At 41.8% G+C, this 16757-nt stretch overlaps 1 protein-coding gene across 1 annotated transcript in view; it reads right to left on the reverse strand.

The window, feature by feature from the left end:
• Positions 1-688: 688 nt before the first annotated feature.
• vit (vitrin) overlaps positions 689-16757 on the reverse strand; it is a 25703-nt gene continuing 9634 nt past the window's right edge. The window contains exons 7-21 of the mRNA XM_083897376.1: positions 16677-16715; positions 16541-16591; positions 15567-15629; positions 14948-15010; positions 11753-11827; positions 11389-11454; positions 10967-11029; positions 9538-9606; positions 9243-9290; positions 8709-8774; positions 7306-7453; positions 7108-7211; positions 4085-4311; positions 3491-4004; positions 689-2062 (exon numbers count right to left, since the gene is read on the reverse strand). Of these exons, the coding sequence (XP_083753502.1) occupies positions 1884-2062; positions 3491-4004; positions 4085-4311; positions 7108-7211; positions 7306-7453; positions 8709-8774; positions 9243-9290; positions 9538-9606; positions 10967-11029; positions 11389-11454; positions 11753-11827; positions 14948-15010; positions 15567-15629; positions 16541-16591; positions 16677-16715 (1775 nt within the window). The 3' untranslated portion in view covers positions 689-1883. The remainder of the gene's footprint in view (positions 2063-3490; positions 4005-4084; positions 4312-7107; positions 7212-7305; positions 7454-8708; positions 8775-9242; positions 9291-9537; positions 9607-10966; positions 11030-11388; positions 11455-11752; positions 11828-14947; positions 15011-15566; positions 15630-16540; positions 16592-16676; positions 16716-16757) is intronic.

The raw sequence follows: 16757 nt of genomic DNA on the forward strand, positions 1-16757 counted from the left end.
AAAATGTAACCCGGGCTCTGACGTTAGTCATTTGACGAACATGTTTGTATCTCGCAGAAGAAGAAAATGTTTCTTTAGTTGTTGCTGCAGTTCTTTCCTCAAAAGATACACATGGACTGTATATGACTGTGTTACACTGTTGCCGTTCACAGGTTCAGGATTAAGATTCATCCATCACTTCATGATTGTTTTTTAGGCAATATTATTGTTATGTATTTGGCAAATGACAAAACTGAATTCCCTTTTTTTTTTTTGGAGCCGGCTCACTGGACTTCTTCTCTGAGACGCCAGAAATCAATCAAGCATAATATTCAACCATTAAAACAATTTTTTCTGTTCAGGAAATGCAAGTAAACAACTATAATTTGACATCTTAATCGAGAAATAATGTGCTTTATTATTTCTTCAGGTTTTTTGGGGGAAATTTTCGGTAATTTTTCGGTGAAGGAGCTTCTACATACTGGTGTATTAAACATCGCAGAGACTAAATTGCTGTTAATTTAGGGCACTGTGTGTAATATAATGTATTATTGTCAAGTAAGAGTTAGAATCGATCTAACAAATATCTGTGTGTGTCTGTATTTTCAGATTCAACAAAGGCATTACTTGGATCGATGAAAGCCAAACAGGTGAGCAGCCACTTTAATTTCACTTCATTTTCTTTTATTTTTTATTAAGAACTCCAAAAATAAGAAAACAATTATTAGCAAAAGGCTTTTATTATGCATATGTACAAAACAGGAGAAAATTAACGGAGAAAATCATAAATACTCTTTAAAAAAAAACGAAACAGAAAGGATTGATTTTTACTCCCGACAAACTGAACATCTTTCCAATCGCTCTGCACGAACATATACAAGCTCCTCTTTCTCCTCCACTTCACTTCCTGCTTCTGGTTGCTGACTTTTATGACATCACATTCACTTGTTGGTTGCACGAGAGTCTCATGTTCACCTGCCACTTCTTACTTTGTATATCAACACCTTTGTCGTACAGAGGAACTTTAACAATGTCCCGACTAACAAACCTCTCCTGTAAGGAAGATCAAAAATATGCACCATTTCTAAAATAAAAAAAATAAAAAGTTTATCCTCTTTTTACAGAGAATTGTATAAAAAGCACCGTATTAAGTTTAGAAAGCATGTGACGCCAACAAAGGAAGTGCTAGGCGTGCTTTGCGTCTCTGCAAGCACCGTGTCCCGATAAGGTTTGTTAGTCAGTCTGGTACCAAGTCTTTGTAAGACAACCTTTATGCAGCGGTCATTAAAGGGCCTTTTTATTTAAAGATTAATTACACATTTGTGCTTTTAGTCGAGAAATCCCTTCTGCTTCTCCAGCAGCGTGTCACAAAATCAATCGAATGTGTTGTCGGTAAATTGAAAAATTCCAAATTTTCTGCAGCTCTTCTCCAGAAGGTCAGAGGTTGAAGGTTTACGTGATAAAGATTTTTGTTCTATCATACAATTGATCTTTGAATCATTTGGATTAACGAAAACACACAACTGAAATTAAAAATATAAACTCATTACTTAAGAAGTAGTGCCATCATTTAGAAAAAAAAAACAAACAAAAAAAAAACATTTAGGAATACTGTTCTTTTTAAAGGCGACAACAAAGCGTAACTGGCACCACACGAGATTGTCAATACGTGTGCAAAACCTTTACAATTAGTATATTTGGGATCAAATGCTGATTCACTTTGAGATTTGCTTCACACCTAAATTCAAAACCTCTCCCCTGTTTAAATACGAGGAGCTGCAGCCAATCCATTACCACCATCTGGGGCAACAGCGTGAGTACATTTACAAACAGCGTCCTGTTAGGACCGCGCCACGGTGAGGACGTCCCTCTTTTAACACCTCCCCTCCACCGTCCGTGCGTCCTCAGTTCCTGGGCTGTGAATTGAACTCCTGGCAGATGTTGTGGATGATCTTGGGCACAAACTTGTAGAGGCTGTCGAACTCATCCACAAAGAAGGAGTGCTCCTTGTCCGGGTCTGTGGCGATGTAGTCCAGCTCGTCCTGGGCTGCCCAGGCGATGCCGATGGAGTAGGCGATCACACCTGCATCACAGTCACAGAGAGGGACAGCAGGTTAAACACAGATACATACAAACATACACTACAGTTCAAAAGTTTGGGGTCACTTAGAAATGTCCTTATTTTTGAAAGAAAAGCACTTTTTTTCAATGAATATAAATAAATATAAATGGTACATTGTGTTTGCTAATCGCGTTAGAAGGTTATTGGATGATTAGAAAACCCTTGTGCAATGATGTTAGCACAGCTGAAGACCGTTTTGCTGGTTCACAGTCATTATTTCTAATCTTGTCAATGTCTTGGACTATATTTTCTATTCATTTTGCAACTCTTTTGATGAATAAAAGTGTGACTTTTAATGGAAAACACAAAAACAATTGTATAGGCGACCCCAAACTTTTGAACGGTAGTGTACATAAATGGACACACACACACACACCAGGCTGTTTAAAGCTCCAGTGTGTCTTCCAATTTTAGTCTGATTTGGAACAGATTATCTGGCCAAATTATCCTGTCGTGTGAGGGATTAACATCAAAGTCTTCCTGTAAGTATTAACATATAATTTTAATACTATAATAATTAATGTAACATGATATTTTCAGTACGACTGAACAACCATTGGGGCTTGAGCAGAACCCCGCAAGAACCAATGAGAGCAAGTTGACCCGGGAATTGGACATTGCGTATTTTTGTTTAGAACCGTATTAGCCAAGTTGATTCCGTCTTCGTTTATGTTATGAAATCACGCAAATTTATGTGAGATACCAAATCCCTGGAATCTCTGTCTGGTTGTGTGTCTTGACTGGATCATCTAGTCTGTAGTTTCTCAGGATTAAAACACTGAACATTGATGTTAATCTTCTTAGCCTGCGGGGTAAGCTTCCGCTACAAATGCACACTCTGGCTTGTTTGTCCAATCAGGCTGCTGAAGCAAGATGGAAGCCACCGTAACGCAAGGCCCTTGCGTAAAGTACATACTCTATGGCTAGAAAAATTCATAGACCAAACATTCTTGACCCCCGCCAAGAGGAATATGTTTTCGCCGGAATTTGTTTGTTTGTCTGTCTGTTAATTACCAACATAACTCAAAAAAGTCAATTTTTCAGGAAATGTCCGCAATGGGTCCAGGAACAACTGATTAAAGGTACTGATCCGTACATGCTGCGTGATGGGAAGGTGTATTATGCAGGCACTGAGCTGCCTTGGCGGAGGTCTGCGCTCTCTGAGTGCTTTTCTATTTTGGTATACTTTGTTGTTGTTTTCATTGTCATTTCCAGGTCTTTTTCTTTTTACGATAAGATATTGAGGATGCATTAGAATGACAGCAGCAAATATAAGAATAATAGTAAACCTGCATTGACGTTTTTGTAAATGCTAGGATATAAAAACTACTTGACTTGACCATTTCTCTGCCTTTTTTTCCCAGATTCTTTTTGTAGCTGAACTCTCACCTTGGCGTTGCACGGCCAGCGCAGGAGCCCTGACGTCATCGTAGGAGCGACCGTCCGTGATGACGATCATGATCTTGCGCTTGTTGGGTTTGGATTTGCTGAAGAGCTGCTCTGCGGCGTAGGTGATGGCAGCACCAGTGCTGGTGCCGCCGCTCCAGTAGTTGATGCGTTTGATGGCGTTCAGCAGCTCGGCCTTGTTTTCGTGCTGTCCGAAGGCAAACTCCAGCCTCTGCTCGTAGGTGTACTGCACGGCTCCGACTCGCGTGTCCGTGTCGGAGATCTCGAACTCCCGCGTGACGTTGGCGACAAACTGCAGCACCGTGCGGAAGTTGCCCGTTCCCACGCTGCTGGATCCATCGATGACGAAGGCGATGTCGTTGGCGTTGAGGCAGGTTTTGCTGCACATCAGGCGGTCTGTGTCGCACACTCGCTTCACCAGGGGCTGCACGGTCTTCCTCAGGGCGAACCAGCTGGTCACAGGCAGGGAGTAGTAGCCGTTGGTCCGACACACAGCCTGTAGGATGGAGGTAACGCTGAGTTACAGACTGGCATGTTTCAGTGAAGCACTGACTCACCTGTGTGCTCGTACCCTACCTTGTCTACAAAGTTTGACTCAACCAGGTTCTGTCTCTCGCTCTCATCAGGGCCCTCAATGGTGACGAAGAATATGTTGATTCCAGACTCACGGGCGAGTCGAGACGCCTCCTCCACCTTGTCCGTGGGCCAGCCGTCCACCAGCACCACAGCCACGTTTGGAGCTCCTCCACGGTTTCCATTGGCATCGCTGAAGTAGTGCTTATCGATGTAGGAGAGGGCCTTTCCTGTCAGGACACCAGAGGGCAGCAGAGAGACGGTTAAACTGCAGGAAAGAGGGTCAGTCGTTGAAGCGCACACATGAAATATCAGAAGATACAGAAAGACTCTTAACTATGTAATTTTCTAAGTACATGGTATGACTTTTTCAGGAGCTTTGATGCGTATCCTTAAAAATACTGTATTTACAGAGCTTCTTAACCTTCAGAGGTTTGAGGCCCCTAAATAAAAACTTGCTGAATTTAAACCGGTCTCACAACCAGTATTTATTTATGAATATAAATAAATATAAATGGTACATTGTGTTTGCTAATCGCGTTAGAAGGTTATTGGATGATTAGAAAACCCTTGTGCAATGATGTTAGCACAGCTGAAGACCGTTTTGCTGGTTCACAGTCATTATTTCTAATCTTGTCAATGTCTTGGACTATATTTTCTATTCATTTTGCAACTCTTTTGATGAATAAAAGTGTGACTTTTAATGGAAAACACAAAAACAATTGTATAGGCGACCCCAAACTTTTGAACGGTAGTGTACATAAATGGACACACACACACACACCAGGCTGTTTAAAGCTCCAGTGTGTCTTCCAATTTTAGTCTGATTTGGAACAGATTATCTGGCCAAATTATCCTGTCGTGTGAGGGATTAACATCAAAGTCTTCCTGTAAGTATTAACATATAATTTTAATACTATAATAATTAATGTAACATGATATTTTCAGTACGACTGAACAACCATTGGGGCTTGAGCAGAACCCCGCAAGAACCAATGAGAGCAAGTTGACCCGGGAATTGGACATTGCGTATTTTTGTTTAGAACCGTATTAGCCAAGTTGATTCCGTCTTCGTTTATGTTATGCCAGTAAACCAGTAAATAATAATCTCACTATTGATCGAAATAAATGTGATTACCAGGTCAGACAGACACCTCTGCAGTATAATGGACAAAACGGAAAAACCTAAAACCTATGATATTTTGATAAATGCGAAAACACAAAACAAAGGACACTTTAAATGTGTCACTTTAAGAAGTTTCATATTCTTTATTCTGTCGTGTTTGCAATATTCAGGACAGAGCACGCTTGGTTCACTGCATGGTTTAACTTGATGGTTTCTCTGTGCACCTGACAAATAAAAATCCTCGATAATTGATAATTGACAAGCCCTATCATGTCATGAGACCGATTTGTGGTCACCAAATAAATTAGCAAAATCTTTTCCAGTCATTTTATAAGATTGCGAAAAAGAAATAAAATGATGTTGTGATTCATTTATCAATCGTATTACAGGTAAACGGCTGGTTTATCTGTTCAAAGCAAGTTGAGTTTTCCGATTTGGTCTGCCTCGTGTTGTCGATGTCACCTACGACCAGGCATCTACTGCACAATACCAGCTGTCAGTCACACACTGATGTCCATTCAGAGTGACCATTTTCCTCTAAATGGGAACATAATCTATTTAAGACCTCAAACTGGAGACATGAACTCCTCAGGAAAACATTTACTGATGTTATACAGTATCAAGTGAGAAGTGCGGAATTCTTTTTGCAACCTGTCGCCCCCTGCTGGCTATTCAATATATTTCACTTCGGCATTAAGCTAGGTTTATGGTCGCCATAGTGTGCCAAAAATAACATATCTTGTTTCGGGCTTTTTGTAACTTTGTCGGCTGCGGCACGCCAACTCAGGTCGAGCAGGTCTGCTTGTACAAGCATTAGTTTGACTCTTCTGTCCGAGAGCACTGAGACGGTCAAATGGCCTTAAATTGAAAGAGATTTCTACCATGTTACAAAAAGACGATGTTTTTTGCCCGTAGGAGGTGGAAAAACATGAGGGATCGCTTTGTGAAGGTTGTTGTTTATTACTGTTGCTCGGCAGCGTACTTTACGCACGCCGTCTCTACTGTCGTTCATGTTGTGTGTTTATACTATAGCACGTGTTCTATACTACTTATAGACAGAAAGGCACCACGCAACAAAACGGTAAAATAAACTTTGTAGCAGCTCTACAAATGTCGTTTAGATACAGCACGTGTCGCCATGTCAGATAATGACGTCAGCAAACGTTGACTTCCTGCTTATTCGCTTAATATTTTAGCTGTACGCCCCCTGCCATTTAGGCAAAGACTGCAACGAACAACACGTTGAGCATAAACGCCTTCGTGCATGCTTGTAGTTTGAACGCCGTCTTCACCACAGAGTCACGTGCAAGCATTAACAAGGCTTTAGTGTCCTCCAATGGTCTATGGTTCAAAAAGGCCCACACTTTGTGCCACTAAAAACTTAAAATGGTACCCTGCGTATTTATTACCTAAACTGCATGTGTCCCTATAGTAAGTGCATCGCTTTATATTATCATGAATCGGATGTGTAAACAATGGTAGAACAGTAAAAGGATCTGTTGGGGTTTATAAAAGGATTAGGATTAGAGAGTGCCTCAAACACAAATAACACCTATTTGTATCTGCCAAGTTTAGCAAGTCATAAAAGACGCATGTGGCGCTGCATGCGTCTGCGTCTGTGCGTACTGACGCACCAGCCGAAGCAGAATAACAGTTGTTACCCTCTGAAAACTGACCCCCATGAGCTGGTGAAGCCAAAAGCATTTTGGTCAGAGCAGAGGAAAAACCAAGGCTCGCAGAGGCAGAACTGTAATTTAGGTAGCACTGTCTCTTTGCAAATTTAGACTTAATTCTATCCTTGCATGTGAAAATGTGCCTGTGTAGTAAACCGATGCGACAATTGCACCCCTTTCGCTTTCACACGTTTACTGTAGCTGGCAGCGCACAGTGGGTCACTCACCCACATTTGAAAGTCCTCCCTTCTGCACAATCTTGTCGATGGCTGACTTCACCTCTCTGGAGCTGGAGTAAGTCTTCAGACTGATCTCAGTCATGGGGTCATCCCTTCATGCATAAAACATAAAGCAGTAACATTGTCTTTTCCCCATCTAAATATGAACGGTACATAATAATAACGCAACGAGACAAGTGCGAGTACCCATATTGGATGATGCCCATCATGGGTCCATTTACACCCACGTTGATGGTCTGAGCCACGTCAGACAGGAAGTCCTTCTGGATCTTAAAGCGCCGCTTCCCAATGCTCCAGCTGCCGTCCATCAGGAAGACCAGGTCCACCTTACAATCTGCAGAAACGGGACATGCCACAACATTACTGCTGTGTCAGCATTTGTCGTCACTTAAAGCTCTAATAATGTAAAAGGCTTCAGTTTTGACTGCACACTGCAGTTAAGAGCAATGTGTTACCAGTAGGTTGCTGTTTTATTTATTCCGTGTCCTCTAACAAGCACAATAATTATATGTTTGCACATTTCTGCCGATGGCAGGTTTTCTGGTTTATTCCCACAGTCCAAACACATAGACATTTTGGGGATTAGACAAATTGGACACTCCAAATTGGCCTTAGGTGTGAGAGTGGGTGGTTGTTTGTCTCTTTGTGGCCCTGTGATGGACTGGTCACCATGTCCCTGCCTTTAGGGGTTTGGTTTTAAAAACTGGACAGCAGTTTAATTCACAGTTTAGTCACAACACGGGAATTATGGCAATGATATTATAATAGGCAATGCCTTATTTCTAATATGACAGCAATATTATGTAATGTCCAGGCTTAGTAATGAGAAATTATCCTTAGCTGGTGTTTCCTCCAGAGATCACCAACACCACCTTAAGACTTGATCTGGTGCTCTGCTCCCCTTCTCTAAAGAAGGTCTATGTCATTGAGCTTTCACTTTTCTGTGGATGAAAACACCTGAGCTATGCTGATTTAGCTGCTTAAAGCACAACATCGCGTCTGGAACACAGAAGTCCGCCAAGTGAAGGGTTGGATGCAGAGGGTTTGTGGCAACATCTACCACCAAACTGCTGAGAGACCTGGGAGTCGGAGGACTCCTGGGCCCCCCAAGCAGCAAGCCAGGAGGTATGCGGTCAGCTTAGGCTCGACTCAGGGAACAGGACGCCCCTGCCATGCATAGTTCCATGAGATGCACGCTACTTGACAACAAGACGACTCAAGAATAATCAGGCATGGGACGTAGGCTCAGGACTGATCACCCTGTAGCTGGCTGCCTCTGGTGAGGGTGTATCGTGTGAAAGGCCGGAAACACCCTAAGATCTAGAGCAGGGCTCTCAAACTCAAATGACCTGGGGGCCAAATGTGTCCCCCAGGCCGCCAGTTTGAGACCCCTGATCTAGAGGAGCACCACTGATGATGCGTACCAAAATTTCAACCTACCCCCTAAGCTTCTTCTACCAGTCAACCATTCACCAATGAAGTTTTGTACGTGCTTGCCTTGCACAAAGGATATCAACACCTTATCCTGTGTTTTGAAATCTGCTGTCGCTGAACTATCACGTGTTTCCATAAAACTGAATTCTACATACTTGGGTCTCCCTGTGACGCAGGCTCAGATGCTCTCGGTGGAGGCTCTTGCTCCCTCACGCCAAAGCCTGAAAAAGAATAAACAAAAACACATGGATAAATTCAGCTCAGATTTACTGTTCAATGCCGTGGAGAAAAAAAACACTCAGAGGAAATGTTGTTTCCTTTAATAATCATTGACACGTGCTGATGGAAGACGGTGGGAGAAGAAAATCAATTGTCTGAAATATCTATCTGCCAAAATTATGGTTGAACACGGCACATCTGCACTTTGCAAGGATCCCGTATCTATGAGCAAGCATTTGTTGTGGTGAAAAATCATACCAACAAGGAACTGATTTTATCCTCAAGCAACCATTTGACTTTGACTCCAAATCCCCTCAATTACAGGCTGTGCAGAAACCCAGTTTCTTTTCCTTGGATGGCCTTGCTTTGGTTTGTACTTACAGTCAGAAATGATGAGTTACTGGCAAAGTGAGTCAGACGGAAGCCAGAAAAAAAAAATACAGAGCATGTTGCTGCACAAGCTATCTTACCTGATTCATAAATGTTTGCTTCTGGTTTCCAGGCATCCACTGGCTCCACTGCACAGATAGTATCGTACAAGCATAGCATTAGCAGATTTCTACTACAAAGCAGCTCACTCACCATGGTAGCTACAAAATAACTCAGTACCTCAATACTTTTGATGCACAAGTACGGTAAATGTCATGTACTTTCAGGCTTTTACTGAAGTAATATTATTAAAAAAAGTGACTTCAACTTCTGCCAAAGTCATTTTCTTGTACTTTTACTCAAGTTTCCCTTTTTCCCAAGGTACTTAAGACTGACCTCGAGTATGGCTTGCATCCACTGGCATCTTACGGTTGGGGTCTGAGTCGGGGGCTCGTGGAGCTGAAACTAAAGACATGGTAAGGCAGTGATGACAGGCTGTGAAACACAACATTTGAAACAAACGTCCTTTCTAGTTGAGTTTGGAGGCGTAACTGTGTCACCAAACTCCAGGACCTGTAATCCTCGCATGGGTGTTGTAGAGGTTTTGTATGATGAGTAGCTTTAGAAAACTCACTTATTTGCTTCCCAGCTTTTGGGAGTTAGATGAGAGTATTGATACCCTTCTCTTTGTATTTTACAGCTCCAGTGAGGAACTTCTAATTCCCCCACGTGGACGTCACTTTTGTCTCCGCTCCCCTTCCCAACTCTCACAGATACAGTTCATGATTTTTGTTTCTATGTTACGTTGGTAAGTTTTATATGTATATGTGTATATATATATGTATATATATATATACATATATATATACATACAGTATATAATATAACTTGGAGCTGCATAGTGTGCGAAAACAGCAGCAGTTTTGATTGAGCGTGGAGCACTTGATTTGAAGCTAAAATCATGATCATAATTAGAATATGACTGTGCAGCTCTCTTTCTGGGGTGTTTCTTGCCGTTTTCTGCCATAGTCCAACTGTTTGCAGGCAACCTGCTTAACGTAGTTATAAAATGTGTCACTGTGTGCAGCGCGGGAGTGTCCCCGGGTGACACGACAACAAAACGCTGCTATACAAAGAGAAATAAAGAGTGTCAGGTGGAGCTGATTATTAGTATTGTGTGTCATTTGGCAGTAGTTTGAATGTAGCTGCCATTTATTTATATAACATTTCCACACTGCAGCTCTATGACAAAATGGATTACAATAAGGGGCTTAGAACCGGATGTGCTCAGCCTGGCTGGAAGCAGAAGAAATAAAGGTACCGTGGCTTCTAAGGTCACTAAATCCACCTTCCAGCACCAGTCCACACAGGTTACATCCTGGCAAGAATTTCACTTAGGTTTCACACACGTAGCTTCTGACCAAAAGCACATTTTAAACCTCCTTGTTTGTTGTGACGTATGGGGCTTTAAGCTGAGCTGCCAAAAATGTGTGCAGGGCCAGGAGGCATCCTGTGTAGTCACAGAGGAATGAATAGGTGTAGAGGTATCAATATACTCATTTAACTCTCGGCAAGGACTGAGATTCACCATATTATCAATTTACTACTGTATCCACTACTATCGTATATATAATTCCCTTTCTTACTGTCCTAATGTGTTAGTATATTCTCCATATAACAGACATGACACACAAGACAATGTAAATGTAAACATTTCAAATCAAAAAGAAAAATAGTAAGTGAATAGGTTTTATAATAGAATATAATCCATATGACCCCCAGGACGTGTTAGTTCCCAGTAAAGAGAAAAAAGAAGAAGACTTACGGTGCTGTCCAAAGTTATAATACCAGCGCTCATACTCTGACATACCAGGCCTGTGATCCCGAGCTAGAGGAGGATGTTTTGAAACCCGTTAGTTGCTACAATGAACCTCCGAGAGAAAAGCACACATTTCCATGGTTGCGATTGGTTGCATGACCCCCCCGACCAATCCCATACCAGTGAAAACAACGGCTTTAATCACCTCACACTCTTTCTCACATGCCACCGACTCTGTTCCTCCACAGTGACATGTGAAGTGGCAGGCACAGTAGATGGCATGTAAACACAATGTCCTGAGAGACACTGAACTTAAGACAATACAAATTTTTTTTTTTTTTTTTTCAGTCACTCAGACGTGCACGTGCAAACTGACAGTGTACTAACCCTCGCATGTGCAGAATTGGGAGCGAGAGGTGTGGACTTACCGCTTGTCTCAGGTGTGTCTGTCTCGCTCCACGTGTACCCTGCGTCTGGACCTGCATGACTAACGTCTGAACGTACAGCAGAGAAGGTGGAGGGCATCAGCAACTACAAGGGTTACGTGCAGGCTTTTTTTAGTGTAGCTGCTCTCTACTTCATTGTTTCTGATCATCACATGCAAATCAATCTCCCACCAAATTGTCCCGAGTGAAAATTATAAAAAAAGTGAGTGTTTTCCTAAGGCCCCAATGTTGGTATTGGAGTCATTACAAGCATGCAGCCAAACTGCATTTACTGTGGCGTGTTTAAACATTAATCAAAACCCCATGTTTATGATTTGCAAAAGAATGATGAGCATTTCTTTGATACCTGACGGTCTCCGAACTCCAGTGAACCAATCAGGACGAGGAAAGGAGGGGTGCGCCCAGTCCCTCCTTGAATAAGCTGTGCAGGGGGAAGATTAGAAAGCCTTTAGCGTTTAGGACAAGCATCAAGGAGAATCATACTTGTGGCGCCCACGGAAACCTGCCACGTCATTAGCGGGTTATGCACAAGATGTTCAGCCTTGAATCAGACACTACACCCTTTCTTTTTTCTGCGTGCATCGCAGAAAGAAAGACAAAGGAAGGCCAACTTTCCCTGTAAAATGTAAACGTGGTTCTCATTTTTGTGTTTTCCCATCTGCTGCTCCTGGCAACGAAACTTCTTCGCATATATTCTAAAGTTTTACCTTGACGCTGCAAAAGCATCAGTAAGTGTTTCTCAAGCTTTTCACGAGGAAGAAGGGAAATCAAATGTGTGCATGGCAAATTTTTTGTATGACAAGAGATCTGTTTGATAAACACGTCACGACTTAATTTATGCATGCGTTATTTAAAGGTGCCATATGTAAGAATGTGGCCAAAAACGGTTACTACATTCAAATTAAAAATAATCGTGGTCTTTTAGGTTTCGTTCTCTGACGTAACTGGCAACCCGTGGTTGCTGGGGAGCTGAGACTCTACTGACTGGAATAATTGGTAGACGGCAGTAGGTGGCGCCACATGCCAAAACATGATTTGCAGTCTGCAAACTATATTTTTTAATGCAAATATTTTGGCTGTACTGTTGTTGTTGGTGAGTTCAGTATGTTATATGAACATTATTCCTGAGTCTCTGTGACATATAAGCCACATTTTATGGCCAGTTGCTTTAACTTTATTAGAAAATGCACCTTTAAAAGTAAAAAGGCTAGGAAAAAAAAAAAATCAGTTAATCTATCTTGGTGACCCAGTCATATCGCCTGTGACCTCCAGCTGAGAACAAAAATTATAACAGTGCATTGTTTCCATCCAAGAGTGACAGAGTCATGATAACACACTTTAGTTAACCTCTCCCTGTGGTAGAGCTCACACAAACACACAGCCTGGACTGTGAAGTTCTCATCCAATCACAGCCAGTGCACAGGACCTTTGTTGACTGGGATGAGCTAGTACAGCGTAGCCGGCCACCCAGTGAAGCGTGTGAGTATTATTCTAAAGTTGGTGTCAGACCAGGGACAGTGTAGACAGTGGGATACAGAGATTAGTTTAATCTGCCGCTCGTCAAAGTACAGCAGACACTGTAGAGCAGACAGCAGTGTTGCATTTTTCCCCTCATGAAAAAGTTGCTTTAAAAGTAAGATTGCCACTTAAAGGTGCATTATGTAATAAATCTAAAGCAACTGGCCATATAATCCTCACAGAGACTCAGGAATAATGTTCATATAACAAACTGAACTCACCAACAACAACAGCACAGCCAAAATATTTGCATAAAAAATAATATTTTGCAGACTGCAAATCATGTTTATGTTTTGAAATCATGTTTTGGCATGTGGCGCCACCTACCGCCGTCTACCAATCATTGCAGTCAGTAGAGTCTCAGCTGCCGAGCAACCGCGAGTTGCCAGTTACGTCAGAAAACGAAACCTAAAAGACCTCGGTATTTTGAATTTGAATGTAGTAACTGTTTTTGGCCACATTCTTACATATGGCACCTTTAAGTCACTTCTGGTGTTAGTTGTGGCTACAATTTGCCTGTAGGAGTCTTGTCAATATGCTCTTTTTACAAAGAATTGTATATACAATAAATAAATATATATATAATAAATAAATATATAAATATATATATATTTTATATAATATAATAAATATATAATACTGTTAAAACAGATGAAAATCATGCAGGTTCTCCCGGACTGCACTTAACATTTAGTGCAAAACAATACCTTCTTAAGGGAGCTTACATTTAAACTGCAGGGAGACGCCACCGCAGAAATGGTAACTTGCCTGGTTCATCTATACAAACCAGATCTATACAAACCCATCAAATAGAATCTTGACAGCTTTTACAGAGACTGTTCATGGATGTTTACACTTGTCAAGTAAGCATGTCTCATGATGACAAAATGTAATGCTAACGCTGGATCGTAACATTTCCAGACGGCTGAGCACTAACGCCGAACATCTGTTCGGGACAGCCAAGTGGCAAAGCGACAGAGGAGAAAACCTTTCAACTCGTAAATCAGAGTGTGGAGCTCTAACATCTCCAAGCATCCACCCTGCTGGAGTGTCCTCCAGAGAGACAAGCACTGTCGGCTCCTGGGATGCTGCTGAGTAGCTGATTCCAGACTCTGACCCCTGACCACAAAGCATAAAGAATTTCTCTGAGGGGATCAATAAAGTATCGCAACACGATCCACAAGCTGCACATCTGAAAAAAGCTGCTCTCCGCACTGGTCAGAGATTTCTATAAAACGTGTCTCTGCAGCAAAATGCTCGGCAGACGAATGATGCACTGGGCTGCTCGCGCCCGCACTTCAGAAATCATATCATACAATCAAGCGTCACTTAAACGGATATAGAAGTGTCTTATTTTAGGGATCCATGGTTGAGAATTCCACAGAAGCAAAAACAGAAGCGCATTCCTCAGTGAGCCAAACCTCGCCTGGTTTCACTGGTGAGAGCTTTCTATTCCTGACAGTCTACAGAGTGGACCCAGATCCTGCAGAGGCTTTGGACTGAATGATGCATCTCTCTGGGATCTCTGCTGCTTTCATCTCACTCTCCTTTTCGGTGAGCTTTTACAAGAGAGGCTAAGAGGCCAGACCAGATGGCATCTGTAATAAGATGTTATTAGTGCAGTGACAGAGCGGGTTTCTCATCATGCAGGTCTTATCTAAAAAAGAAAGTTGAGAGCTCTTTGCTGTCCCAGACGGACCGGAGATAGGGACCAACTCGGTACAGTAATAGCACACCATCACTCATCTTTGAGGTGTACGAGCATACTTACTCTCCTTTTCTTTTCTTTTCTTTTCTTTTTTTTGGGGGGGTACATTGAAAGTCTGCTTGCATTTCTGCCTGCTGTTTATAGAGGAATGGCTATGCTTTGAACTATAGCATCCCGCAGAAGACAAACATTAGTGCATCTTCAAAAAAAAAACATACCGGAATTTGGACCAGGCCTTTATTGCCGATGCTGCTCCTCTGTTCAGACATCTACATCTCCATGTAACGCTCTCACTCAGGATCTGGAGATACTTACCGGGGTTTGACTCTCTCATGGTTGCAGTCCGCTCGGGTGGGCCGGGTTGAACCCTGTTAAAAGCTGTTTGTAGCAATGAGAAACAGGCAGATAGGAATAGAGGAAGAAGACAGAGAAAGAGAGAAAAAGGTGGGAGAAGGGGGACAAGTGAGAACATCAGTTCTTGGGCTCCAATCCCGAAGCGCAGCTGTTTGACTTTGAGCAAAGCTGAAGGCAATTCCTCCACAGCATGATATCAAAAACAGAGGGGATATATGCTGGGAATATTCACAGGCCTTAACTCGGCTTTATTTGTCTCTTTTCATCTCAGAAAATGAAAAAAAAGAGAGAGAATAAGATGTGTCTGATGACAGAGAAACAGAGGCCATCATGATAGGAATGTTAGCTGAGATGTGCAATGGAGTGGATTAGTGGTGACCCCTGGGGTGAAGATCACAGGGGCTTATGGGTGTGGACACGGAGAGGGTCAGACTTACAGCGTCTCCTGGATTCTTGTCCCAACAGAGACAATCCCCCCCCTCCCCCTTCTGCCCTTGACCCACATTCTCTGTCAGTCCCAACTCATGTGTCTGTTACCCTGTGTGTGTGTGTGTGTGTGTGTGTGTGTGAGGAGGCTGACCTGGACCAGCTGGAGAGGATAGCTGCCTTCTGATTGCAGACCCTGGCTCTGGTCTCCGCAGACCTGGGACCAGAAGTTTGGAAACAACGTCACCATGAGATAACACGACATAATATTGTGATGACAAATGATGGACAATGTGTCACAGTTATATCAATGTGAAGCTGTGTGTCCGTCATTTGTCATCACAGTTCTTTAACCTTTCGTTCAAATCTAGTTAAGTGTAGTTACAATATGTCTTTTTAAAGTACTTTTTATGGCTCTATTCTATTTCAAAGACAATTTGAGTATTGATTGACAAATTATACAAAGAAAATGTTAAAATGATGCACCTATAAATATCAAAAATATCCTACTATGGATGTTTTTTCAGTCAAGACTATTAATTTAAGAAATATTAATACATTTTCTCTCTGCTCATTTGTCCTTAAGCAATTGTGTTCTATTAGTATTTTTATTTTGTATCTTTTCACTTGTTAAACATTTCTTAATGACCTTTACTGTTATATTTACTTTTCCCTTTCGGATGTTTTCAATTCATTGATATACAATTAACATTTTCAAGTCAAATTTTCTATAAATGCCTTTTATGGACTTTGTCCTAAGATTCAAAGGTGAGTCACTGTTGAATTTTTTAATATAATACTTTTGTAGTATTATTGGCCGTGTTCACAGTATATGTGAAGAGGACAGTGTTAAAAGACTGATCCTCACATTCAGTCCACACTGAATCGCACTAAATAGTTGCTCATACAAAGTGACTATAAGGTTATAGTATGAGCTTGTGTCACAGCAGCGATGGCTTCTCTGTGTTAGTGTGTAAACACAGAGAAGATGTGATTGTACTCAACAGAGATGCCATGCAGAGTGAGTCAAAAAGAGAAGACGACGGAGGACATGTGAGGACAATATGAGGTACAATGGAGAAAAGAAAAGAAAAGAAACATCGAGAAAGATTTAGAGGTTTGCTTTACCTGCACTGGTACGCTGTGGAAATCTACCTGGATAGGCACCTCCTCTGAGTACTTTGAAGAAATGCCATCGTTAAGTTCAACTTGAATTGTAAGGTTCTGTGCAATTGCAGCAGAGTCGGTGAGAATATTGACATACCTTGGCTGGGACTCTTTCCTTGCACACTTTGTGTCTTCCCTATACCAATAACACAATATGTGCAAATTAAGACAAGCGTCT

This window comes from Microchirus variegatus (genome assembly GCF_963457635.1).
Source record: "Microchirus variegatus genome assembly, chromosome: 11".
Taxonomy (NCBI): domain Eukaryota; kingdom Metazoa; phylum Chordata; class Actinopteri; order Pleuronectiformes; family Soleidae; genus Microchirus; species Microchirus variegatus.